Source organism: Thalassophryne amazonica, chromosome 3 (genome assembly GCF_902500255.1).
Source record: "Thalassophryne amazonica chromosome 3, fThaAma1.1, whole genome shotgun sequence".
NCBI classification, from domain to species: domain Eukaryota; kingdom Metazoa; phylum Chordata; class Actinopteri; order Batrachoidiformes; family Batrachoididae; genus Thalassophryne; species Thalassophryne amazonica.
This window is the reverse complement of record NC_047105.1, coordinates 117,145,049-117,157,397: the sequence shown is the minus strand read 5'-3', so window position 1 is coordinate 117,157,397 and position 12,349 is coordinate 117,145,049. Positions and strand designations below refer to the sequence as shown.

The following is a 12,349-nucleotide window of genomic DNA, read 5'->3' as shown; positions in this document are numbered from 1 at the left end:
GCGTGGGGAGGGCGGCCCCTTTTCGAACCCGGAAGGGAGAGGGGCGGCGCGTATCCGGTCACGTCCTTCGCCTCGCTCCCGACGGCGTTCCTCTAACCGATTGTCTAATCGTATAACGAGATCAATAAGCCCGTCCAAATCCCGCGGTTCGTCCTTAGCCACCAGGTGCTCCTTCAGGACCAACGATAGTCCGTTTACGAAGGCGGCGCGGAGGGCAGTGCTATTCCAGCCGGACCTCGCAGCCGCGATGCGGAAGTCGACTGCATAAGCAGCTGCGCTCCGGTGCCCCTGTCTCATTGACAGCAGCACGGCTGAAGCGGTCTCTCCTCTATTTGGGTGATCGAACACTGTTCTGAACTCCCTCAACAACAAAAATAGAGCTTTTGTATCAACTCCACTCACCGTGTTTGGAGGAAGAAGAAGGATGAGCACAACCCCAAGAACACCATCCCAACAGTGGAAGCATGGGGGTGGAAACGTCATACTTTGGGGGTGCTTTTCTACAAAGGGGACAGGATCATGTATCATGAGATTCTGGCAAACAACCTCCTTCCCTCAGTAACATCATTGAAGATTGGTCATGGCTGGGTCTCCATCATGACAATGACCCAAAACACACAGCCAGGGAAACTAAGGAGTGGCTCGTAAGAAACATTACAAGGTCCTGGAGTGGTCTAGCCAGTCTCTAGAGCTGAACTCTGTAGAAAATGTTTGGAGTGAGCTGAAACTCAAAACCTGAAAGATCTGGAGAAGATCTGTATTCAGGAGTGGACCAAAATCCCTGCTGCAGTGTGCAGTGTGTAGTTCTTGGTCAAGAACTACAGGAAACATCTGACCTCTGTAATTACAAACAAAGGTTTCTGTACCAAATTTTAAGGTCTGTTTTTCTATTGTATCAAATACTTATTTTATGCAATGAAATTAAAATTAATTATTTAAAAATCAAACTGTGATTTTCTGCATTTTTTTTTTTAGTTTCTGTCTCTCACAGTTGAAGTGTACCTACGCTAAAATTTGATGACCTCTCCATTCTTTGAAAAGTGGGAAATCTTGCAAAATCGACAGTGTATCAAATACTTATTTTCCCCACTGTATATACCAAAGCAGTAAATTTTTAGTCCAGTATGTAGAAGTGTGATAGATGTTATTTTGACTATTTCCAAAGCATATAGAGTTAATGAAACTGACAACTTAAAAAAAAAAAAATTCCATTCTTCTCCACAGTCCCATTTTTCATATTTTTAGGTTAATTCATTATAAATATTTTTCTGCTCTCAAATGCATGAAAGGAGTGGTTCTTCCAGAGGTTTCTCATTTGACTTTGAATTATGTGAGTAAAGTTGGTCTCCCATTGCTGATTTCTGACACCTGATGATGATATATACAGATAAAAAAAAGCAAAGGATGCAAAAAAGCACTGAAAGTGGTTCTTTGGTTCATAATCGTAGGGGAACAATTTTTTGTACTGCACCAAAATGGTTCTTCTGTGATCATTGGGGAACCATGTTTTGGTGCTGTTATATAGCACTAAAATAAAGGTACTGTTGTAGGACAATTTTACCAATCACAAAAATTTTGAATATGTTCTAAAAATTGTGGTGTTGGGAGATGATATGAACCACAAAAGTGAATAATTAGATGCACCTAGGGAGTAATATAAATCTGTTTTGTTAATTTTACAGATGGCTTTGAATTATATTCCATTCATGCAGCTTCATAAATAAATAATTTCTATTTGCATGTGGATTTGGCTGTGCAGTCAATTTCATGCCAGGTTAAAATGAAAGGCTAAAATTAAAATATAACACAGGTTGTGCTGGGGAGTTAGTTCGCTCAGAGACTGAATTTTGTATGGAAACAGATGCAAGTCAGCCCTTAGGATGTGTTGCACAGAACTTGACAATTTTTGGTCTCTGAATTAGGGTCAACTGCAGGATTTTTCCAGGACTTTAATGTCTTGCAGAACAAACTTCCTGAAATGAGAAAAACACCATTATTTCTCAGTAAAACCATGTCCTGGTATTCATATTTCAGAGTACTTTTGGGTACATTTATGAGACACCCTATATATGGAATTTAGTGTTTGATTTCAAGTGTTAATTTTGTAAAAAAAAAATACAATGTAATGTACTTTGATGTAACATTAAAACACATTTTTGTCTAGTGGCCCTTCACCCAGATTAATGTTTGGCCCTTCATAAGAAAGAATTTGGGCACCCGTGGTCTAAATGATTTAATATGTACTTTTTAATCAAATGGATGTTCAGTTGCAGGAAAATGTGCAGTTGGTGAAAGTGAGTTTGAAGATTTTTCACGAAGGTGTACAAAAACTTAACTCTTGCTGTGTGAGTTAGTGATGTGTATTAGCTTTATGAATGTGTGAAAAATACAACCCCTTTAAGAACTGCTTTTCAAGGATGTTCATAGAAAATTCCTTACAAAGCTCGAAGTTCTTGAGATCAATCACTGAGAAATGACACCCCAGAGCCTTGTCGTGGGCCGACATCATAATAACACTCCTTTTTCCTTTCATTTATCACTTGTGATTTTCAGCCTCAGAGATAATTCATGATTATTACATTACAGTTCCATTAAAGCAAAGAATGTGAAACATGATTTGTATCGTTTTGGCTGCGACATCCACTTACTGCTGTGACGCTTTAAGGATTACAACTGATTGGAGTTTTAGGGGGTTAAGAAAAACTCACTTCAGTCAGAAAGTTCTGGCTTTGATGGTTTTGCCAGTCTGGATACATCTGGGCAACACATCAGCTCTCCTCCTGCTGTCAGCTAGCCAGCAGGCTGAGCTGAGCGGGGGGGGGGGCTTTAGAGTCACTTCAACTCCCTTTGGAGTAGAAATGAAAATAGGGCTCCTTGCATGCGGTTTCAATGATAAACTGCTCAGTCACACTTTATCTACGGCGTTTGCGCATGTTCATGTTCATGAGCTGAATCTGGAGATCAGCAGAGCAAATCCTCCAGTGTGTGAACTCCAGGGTTTGGCTCAGTGTTACAACTCCTCAGTAAGAAAAGTAGCTATTGGCCATCCTAAAATTCACCAGAAGTCGCTAAATGACATCATAAACTAACTTGCATAATATCTGGCGGACTTGGTGAAGCCCTACGTACCGGCGCGGCCCGTGCGTTCACAAGGTGCAGGACTTCTATGTGTTCCAAGGGTGAATAAAAAGTCTGTGGGGTATAGAGCCTTCTCTTACCATGGCTCTCTGGAATGATCTACCTGCAGCTATAAGGTGGTCCAACACGGTGGAGACTTTTAAATCAAGATTGAAGACCCACTTTTTTAGACTGTCTTATCGTTAATTTATAATTTTTTAGTTTGCTTTGTAATTTCTTTTTATTCTACTATGTTTTACCTTTTTACTGTGCCCTTTTTGATTTTAATTCACTTTGTACTGCTATGAATTGTGTGTTGTGTGAAGCACCTTGAGGCGACTCTGTCGTGAGATGGCGCTATATTAATTAATAATAAATTGAAATTGAATTGAATGTATATTGCACTTGTTGGGCTGGTTCCAACTCATCTCTTCACTTTTCTGTGGAGAACTTTAAGCAGTTATGCCTTACGTTTGAATGAAACTTCATGTTTCTCTGTTCCCGTGTTTGAACGGAAAAGGGAATGAAAGCCTTTAGTTTTGCCTCCTCCTACTCTTGGAATGCCCTCCAAATGGAATTGAAACTGCCTGGGCTGGTTTCACTGACATCTTTCTGATCGATATTAGAAAACTGACAATGGAAATCTTTTGGACAATGTGTCTGTTTTAAACCCCTGTCTTAGACCATGAGTTTTATTGCACTAGAGCTTGCATTGTTATTTAAAATAATTACTGTTTCCATAGGTTAGCTGCTTGTGTTTGTATTATGGTGGATGTGTTGTTTTTATTATTGTTTTATTATTGCTTTGCCTGTTCGTGTGTGCTGTTGCCTTCTTGTCCATATCCCCCCTGTGAAAGAGGTCTTGATCTCAGTGGGTTTTCTTATCTGGTTAAATAAAGATTAAATGAAAAATATAAACAGACTCCCAAATGTCACAAAAGTGTCATGCTCTATAATGAACTTTTTAAAGAGATTTAATACTAAAGAATCCCTTGTTATTGTACTTTTTTCTATCTCTTTCTATTTATAATATTGTGAATTTGCCCTATTGTCGTATCCCATAATCCCTTGCGCGCCAGAGTCGCTGCAGTCAAACAACATAGAGAATCCACATGATGACAATTGTAAATGAATATTATACTACAAAAATGTCATTTTTTATGCTTTTCGTTACGTTAGGGCCCTGTCCCACTGGCGTTTAGGAGGATTTGCGCATGAAATGAGGAGACAAAAGCTGAGCGTCCGCAACAAAGGTGGGCGGAAATGACAAATGTCCCGGGGTGGATCAGCGAATACATGAGGAAGAAAAGCGGATATAACAGGGAACAGAAGCGAAGGCGACCGCGGAGGCACCCCCATGAGGGGCACAGTGGCCGTGATGCACTCGCTCCATCCGTGCCCACTCTGTCTGCATGCGCGACATACCATTTGCGACCATGATGTGGCCGTGCTGGGCACGCGTCATATCTGTTTTGCACGTTGTCCCAGTCTGCCGCCAAGCTGCGCCAACCCGTCGGTTGCGGATATCAGCGGATGACAGGGGATATGCGGCGCGTTGGTTGTGTATGTCCTGCGTATGTCTTCAGTATGTGTTCAGGCAGTGATGCGGATCTCATCCGCAGCAGGATTTTTGAGCCACTCAAAAATCCTGCTGTGGACATGCGTGCCTCTGTGGATGATCACGGATGTGTTCGGATGGCGGCCGACTCATACAGGAATGTTACACGGTTATTGCGGTTGTTTGGCGGATGTGGGTCACTTTTGTGCGCATTCCATCCACAAATCCTCCTAAACGCCAGTAGGACAGGGCCCTTAATAAGAGACTGCATGCATGATACCCTGAAAACTTGCTAAAACAATTATAACAAATAATCCGTGTCTGCTACGTTTAATCTGCGTGGAATTTAATAAACGCAAACCGAATTTCAGACATATTATATATATTAGTTTGGAACAAAGAGGACAAACAGTGTTGTAAAGAACAATAATCAAGACGTTAAAGAGCAAACTTCACTTTCCCCAGAAGGACATGATCAGGAAGTGAGTGTAGCTCTCAGCAGCTCCCATTGAAAATAACGGAGAGACAGCCGCTGATTCTCTCATGTTTACGTAAAACAAATGCAATAACAATGTCTATAAACCCAGAGAATATATTCATGAGAATTTTAGGCACAATATAAAAATAGTTTTCTGTTGCGATGTTAATGCTGTCGTCTATGTGCAGCAGTTAAAGTGCAGCCCGATCAGAGCGTCTCAATGCAGAATGTTACTGAGATCTCGCAGCGTGGCGACCTCTTTGAAGTTTTGCGGGATTTGAAATGTCAGGAGGGCGAATGTTATTGTTCGTTTACTGTTGACCGTTGGGGTTTTTCTGTAATTATTGTATGGCTTTTGCCTTACAATATAAAGTGCCTTGGGGCGACTGTTTGTGATTTGGCACTATATAAATAAAATTGATTTGATTTGATTTGTTTGTTAATGCATTTGTTGAAATGAAGTTTTGAAAAAAAATGTTGCGGGAAAGACAAAAAGTGAGTAAAAATGCCTTAATAATATTTAGAACTACAAATAAACTTGATTCTTGGTTTATTTATTTTGCCATTAAAATTAGCCATCACTTCTTAAAATAAAATAAGTTATCAAGGCCAGGGCTTCTCAAAATCTGGAGACTAATTAGTCACAGTGCAGGAAACGAGGTAAGTATCCTGAGTGAGTCCGACTGAGGGTTGACATTCAATTTGGGAACAGCCACGGAGGATTGTAGCTCTCCCTCCGCACTGCTTTACAGTCAGCTGCAGCGGATGTGAGGGGACCCACTGCTGCTCGGTGAGAACAGAGATCAATACTTTCACAGTGCTTTCATTTTTGAGTCGGCAAACACCAGAAAAGTCTCCAGTGACACGAGGAAAAGTAGCTAGATTTGTCGCTAGTCACTTCTGACAAAATAAGTTGTCAAGAGGGCTTGGAAAGTCACCAGATTTAGCGAGAAAGTCAGCAACACTGGTTTGGCTACTCAACAAAATCACCACTTCTTCAAAGCACCTCTGATTGTTCATCATAACAATATCCTAATCAATATATTAATTCACCTTCTGATGCTTCACCACCAGTGTTGCTACAGTTACTTTGAAAAAATAATCCAATTACTGATTACTCCTTGAAGAAGTAACTTAGTTACTTAGTTACTCAGTTTTAAAAGTAACTTAGATTACTAATTACTTTATTTGTTGTATGGCTGGGGGGGCCTGGCTGCCGGTTTGTTTGTCGTTTGGTTTCCTCCCAGGTGGCATGCATTTGGGACTGAGTGGCTGTGTTGCTGAGGCTGTCAGGACCTCACCCTGATCACCTGCGACTCGTCAGGACTCACAGCTGAGGTGCATCTGGATGGATTGGAGCATGTTGGCATTTAAGACTGGAGTGCACAGTGTGTATTTGCCAGAGACTCGACCTTGTGACCAGACGGGTGAGATCGTCGTCTTGGGAGCCATCTCATCAGCAGCGGACGCTGAGAATGTCCAGGTTTGATGCACGGTCTGTGAAAGAGGAGGGGGTGAGGTCTCACGCTCGTCAGCACACTTCCTGAGGTACGTTGGATTTTGTGACTAACAGTTATACAGTCAGTAAATGTGGTGTCCCTCACACCTTATTGTATTGAGCTGTATGTTAGTCATGTATCAGCTTCCACTGCGGTGGAGTTTTGTGAACGGGATGTTCCATGCCTGCAGGTTGGGAAGCTGATCAGCAATCAAGCCAGGAAGTGTTTGCTGTTTGTACACCTTTAAGTGTTCTGTGTGTAGAGTGTGGACTCACATAATGGTTCCTTCTTTCACAGACTCGGTTGTTGCGGCCACCTGGGGGGTGTCGGCGGGGTCCTTGAGTCCGAAACAGCTTCTGGCTCCGGACCGTTAGCGCTGCTGGGAGCGCACCACGCCAGACCGCACCTTTTTGTTATATTATCTTTTGTTATTATCACTGTTATGTATTAAATTCAGTTAGCCTTTGTACCGTGCTCTGCTTATTTCATACTGGGTCTTTCAAACGCTGGTCGGTTCTCCGAGCTGCGTCCGACACATTACATTATTAGTTACTTTCAGCAGCTGCCGACAACACCCCCGCCACCTCAACATGAAAATGATAACCCGTTTTGCCAATACTCACTTTATAGTCACCCTTTCTTGACTTCAGTGAAGATAAATACTTGTTTTATACAAGTATTTATGTTGTTGACCTAATATTTAAGTTTTGACAGCACTGTAACAGTAAAACAATTTCTAACCTACAAATAGTAATAGTATGAAACATCTCTTCAAAAGTGGACCTTTAATCTAGAGCTGTTGTGGGGAGCCACGTCCCCCGCCCATGTTCCCTTCCCATGTGGATTCACCCCTGACTTGTTTGAGTAGAAGCCTGAATAATGTTTATTTATGCAGAAAACATGACAAGATTGACAGGTAAGAAAGTTTTATCAAGATTTTTTAAGTCATTTCATCCTCAGAAAGAGACTTTAGGTGCATTTGAGTGGAAAAAAGCATTAGTATTTGCGTGTCGCGGATCAGCTGTTTTTAACGAGGACACACACACCCACACACAGCGGCACAGAGTTTTAAAGAAAAAAGTATAAAAATGTCTTTGTAAAACCATAGCTCTGAGCGTCACCGTGCTTTGAGAGACAACTGTTTTTCAACTCGCAGCTGCTGCAAAGTGGAAACGGCTCTGTGCAGCAGCTCACTGGAAGTGAGCGAAGTGGACAGTTCACCCGAACACCGTCCTCCCCATGAAGCTTGTCGGGACACCTGTTTTAAAGCTGTGATTGACCCACAATACAAAAATAATAGTAACACACACTGACTCAGAGAAGTAACTTTAATCTGATTAGTGATTTGTAAAGATTAACATGTTAGATTACTCGTTAATGAAAAAAGTGGTCAGATTAGAGTAACGCATTACTAAGTAACGTGTCACTCTAATCTAATGCGTTACTGGCATCCCTGTTCACCACCATCGCTGAGTTTTTTGCTCCAATGAGAAACTGGGGAAACAATCCTAGGCCAGCACAGCAGAGAGGCAGCACAAGGATGAGGGAGTGAACTCATCATCAGTGGACGTCTGTCCTGAGGGTGTAGCTGTGTCGAATTTGACGATGACTGTCATTGTGATTATTCTGTTTCTTTCTTGTAGAGAATGGTCCTTGCAGTCAGCAGTGTACAGCGTTTGCAGGTCAGGTGCTCTGCTCCTGCTTCCCAGGATTCCAGCTGATGACTGATGGACACATGTGTAAAGGTAGTGCCTGGTTCATGTTCTCTTAACATCTCAAGTAATTGGAGCAATGTACAAAGGTTGTAGCCCTTAAGCTTGTACGTGTCCCCGATGATGGGTTTGCAAAAGGACAAACAACAGCCCAATGCACACATACAGCCACAACAACTGAACAAATGTGCACTTTGTCCAGAGACTGGGGCACTTTTTAATTGGATGCAGTCACTCATGAAGGAGGTAAATCAAATCAAATCAAATCAGTTTTATTTATATAGCGCCAAATCACAACAAACAGTTGCCCCAAGGCGCTTTATATTGTAAGGCAAAGCCATACAGTAATTACGGAAAAACCCCAGCGGTCAAAACGACCCCCTGTGAGCAAGCACTTGGCGACAGTGGGAAGGAAAAACTCCCTTTTAACAGGAAGAAACCTTCAGCAGAACCAGGCTCAGGGAGGGGCAGTCTTCTGCTGGGACTGGTTGGGGCTGAGGGAGAGAACCAGGAAAAAGACATGCTGTGGAGGGGAGCTGAGATCAATCACTAATGATTAAATGCAGAGTGGTGCATACAGAGCAAAAAGAGAAAGAAACACTCAGTGCATCATGGGAACTCCCCAGCAGTCTAAGTCTATAGCAGCATAACTAAGGGATGGTTCAGGGTCACCTGGTCCAGCCCTAACTATAAGCTTTAGCAAAAAGGAAAGTTTTAAGCCTAATCTTAAAAGTAGAGAGGGTGTCTGTCTCCCTGATCCGAATTGGGAGCTGGTTCCACAGGAGAGGAGCCTGAAAGCTGAAGGCTCTGCATCCCATTCTACTCTTACAAACCCTAGGAACTACAAGAAAGCCTGCAGTCTGAGAGCGAAGCGCTCTATTTGGGGTGATATGGTACTATGAGGTCCCTAAGATAAGATGGGACCTGATTATTCAAAACCTTATAAGTAAGAAGAAGAATTTTAAATTCTATTCTAGAATTAACAGGAAGCCAATGAAGAGAAGCCAATATGGGTGAAATATGCTCTCTCCTTCTAGTCCCCGTCAGTAGCTGCAGCATTTTGAATTAATTGAAGGCTTTTCAGGGAACTTTTAGGACAACCTGATAATAATGAGTTACAATAGTCCAGCCTAGAAGAAATAAATGCATGAATTCGTTTTTCAGCATCACTCTGAGACAAGACCTTTCTAATTTTAGAGATATTGCGCAAATGCAAAAAAGCAGTCCTACATATTTGTTAGATTTCTCACAGTATTACTAGAGGTCAGGGTAATGCCATCCAGAGTAAGGATCTGGTTAGACACCATGTTTCTAAGTTTTGTGGGGCCAAGTACAATAACTTCAGTTTTATCTGAGTTTAAAAGCAGGAAATTAGAGGTCATCCATGTGTTTATGTCTGTAAGACAATCCTGCAGTTTAGCTAATTGGTGTGTGTCCTCTGGCTTCATGGATAGATAAAGCTGGGTATCATTTGCGTAACAATGAAAATTTAAGCAATGCTGTCTAATAATACTGCCTAAGGGAAGGTATAAAGTGAATAAAATTGGTCCTAGCACAGAACCTTGTGGAACTCCATAATTAACCTTAGTCTGTGAAGAAGATTCCCCATTTACATGAACAAATTGTAATCTATTAGATAAATATGATTCAAACCACCGCAGCGCAGTGCCTTTAATACCTACGGCATGCTCTCATCTCTGTAATAAAATTTTATGGTCAACAGTATCAAAAGCAGCACTGAGGTCTAACAGAACAAGCACAGAGATGAGTCCACTGTCTGGGGCCATAAGAAGATCATTTGTAACCTTCACTAATGCTGTTTCTGTACTATGATGAATTCTAAAACCTGAGTGAAACTCTTCAAATAGACCATTCCTCTGCAGATGATCAGTTAGCTGTTTTACAACTACCCTTTCAAGAATTTTTGAGAGAAAAGGAAGGTTGGCGATTGGCCTATAATTAGCTAAGATAGCTGGGTCAAGTGATGGCTTTTTAAGTAATGGTTTAATTACTGCCACCTTAAAAGCCTGTGGTACATAGCCAACTAATAAAGATAGATAAATGCAGGTTTGTGCTGCTTAACAATGGAGCTTCTGATTGGCCCTCCGCTTCCGAGCTGTAGAGACCGTTGCCTGCAGCATGAGTCAACAGCCAGTTACTGTGTGGCATCTACAACTGCTATAATAAACACTGAGCCTTCAGTAGATTCACTGCACTCAGTTTTAATGTGGGCTTCAGTAAAACTTTAACACTCTAACATAAGTGAATTGATCGGCATAAACAGACTGCATATTTATGACTGACATAACACCTGTTGTGCCGACGCGGGTTGAGGAGCGGACCTGCGTCTGACTGAACCCAGCGCTAAATAACCAGAAAGCGGTTCCAAAAAACAAAACAATTTTATTTTCCCCCTCTTGTGCAATACTCGGTGTATAATATAAAAGTGCGTTTGTCTGGCGGAGTGAAGGACGGCGTGCTCTCCAGCGCCCAAAGTGATCAAAGCCCAGCGCTTCTGGACTCACATTCACCACCAAACACCCCCCAGGTGGACACGACAAACTGACTCTGTGAAGGATAGTAGAGGTGAGGTAAGTCAACAGCTACAACTAATATCCTTCAAAGGCACACACTATCAGCAACACATTCAGGTCTGAATTTAAGCTTTATGTAAATGAGCAGCTTCTCACCACAGGTGGAGGATCATCAGTCCGCACGCCACGGCCGTGAGAAGCGAGCTGCACAATTCTCATCAATGTTCAAATATACTGCGTAACAAAATACCAAATTACTATTAACACTTATTCAGACAATCAATCACCTCTGATGTGTGCTGACAGCATGTGTCCCTCACCCGTCCTCCTTCACAGGCACGATGTGTCAAACCCAGGCGCGGTCCTCAGCGTCTCACAATCGAACGTCACAAGGTCGAGTTCCCGGCAATTCTGCTTGAATCACTCATGGCTTAAATGCAGAACGCCATCTCATTATCTGCTTCAGCTGAAAGTCTTTAAGTTTGCACGTGAGCATCATCCACAGGTGCTGCAAATCATGCTGATGAGGGTGAAGGACTCTTCTGCCAGCACCTTCTCCACAGACAAAAACCAGTTTGCATACCACCTGGAGAGCAAAGAAAAGAAAACAACACAAAAACATCCAGCCAAACCCCCCAACACACAACAACACCAACCTAATGAAGTGATGCACATGTATAAATGCTAAGCTTTTGATTGAGTCCAGTTTTTCATGAGTTGAAGTACAAGCTCTAAGACATTATCCATGCGCAAAAAAGGTCAAGTTCCGTCAGTTTTCACAAATTTGTTAAGATAGCAGCCTGGTGACTTAGTGGTTACTACTGTCGCCTCACAGCAAGAAGATTGTGGGATTACTTCCGCCTTGTCCTCTGTGTGTGGAGTTTGCATGTTGTCCCTGTGTTTGTTTTGGCTCCCTCTTGGTTCTCCAGCTTCCTCCCACGTCTAAAGACAGGCTGTTTTAGTGAACTGGTGACTCAAATTCACCATATGTGTAGTGTGTGTGTATGTATGTGTGTGTGTGTTTGAATGAGTTTGTCTGTCTCTGTGTGGTGCTGTGATTGTCTGGCGTCCCATCAAGGGTGTATCCCTCCTGATGTCTTATGACTGCTGGGATAGGCTCCAGCCCCCTGTAACCCTTGTGTGGAGTGAGTGGGTATAGAACATTGGTGTCCAAAGATATTCCAGGAAGGGCCAAGAGGATGAAGGTTTTCGTTGCAACCACTTACTCCAGCAGGTGATTTCACTGACACTGATGTTAAATCAGTGAAATAACATCAGTGTCAGTGAAATCACCTGCTGGAGTAAGTGGCTGCAATGAAAGCCTTCACCCTCTTGGCCCTTCCTGGAATATCTTTGGACACCACTGGCATCAAAAAAGGATGGCTGTCCCCCAATATTTTAAACAGGCAGTTATTCACCCTCTTTTAAAAAACTGAATGTTGACCCTTCGG

General features: G+C 42.3%; 1 protein-coding gene across 1 annotated transcript in view; it reads left to right on the top strand.

Moving 5' to 3' along the window:
• LOC117507494 (fibulin-2-like) overlaps positions 1–12,349 on the top strand; it is a 173,815-nt gene that overhangs the window by 48,593 nt on the left and 112,873 nt on the right. Inside the window, exon 4 of the mRNA XM_034167369.1 lies at positions 8,296–8,397. Within this exon, the coding sequence (XP_034023260.1) occupies positions 8,296–8,397 (102 nt within the window). The remainder of the gene's footprint in view (positions 1–8,295; positions 8,398–12,349) is intronic.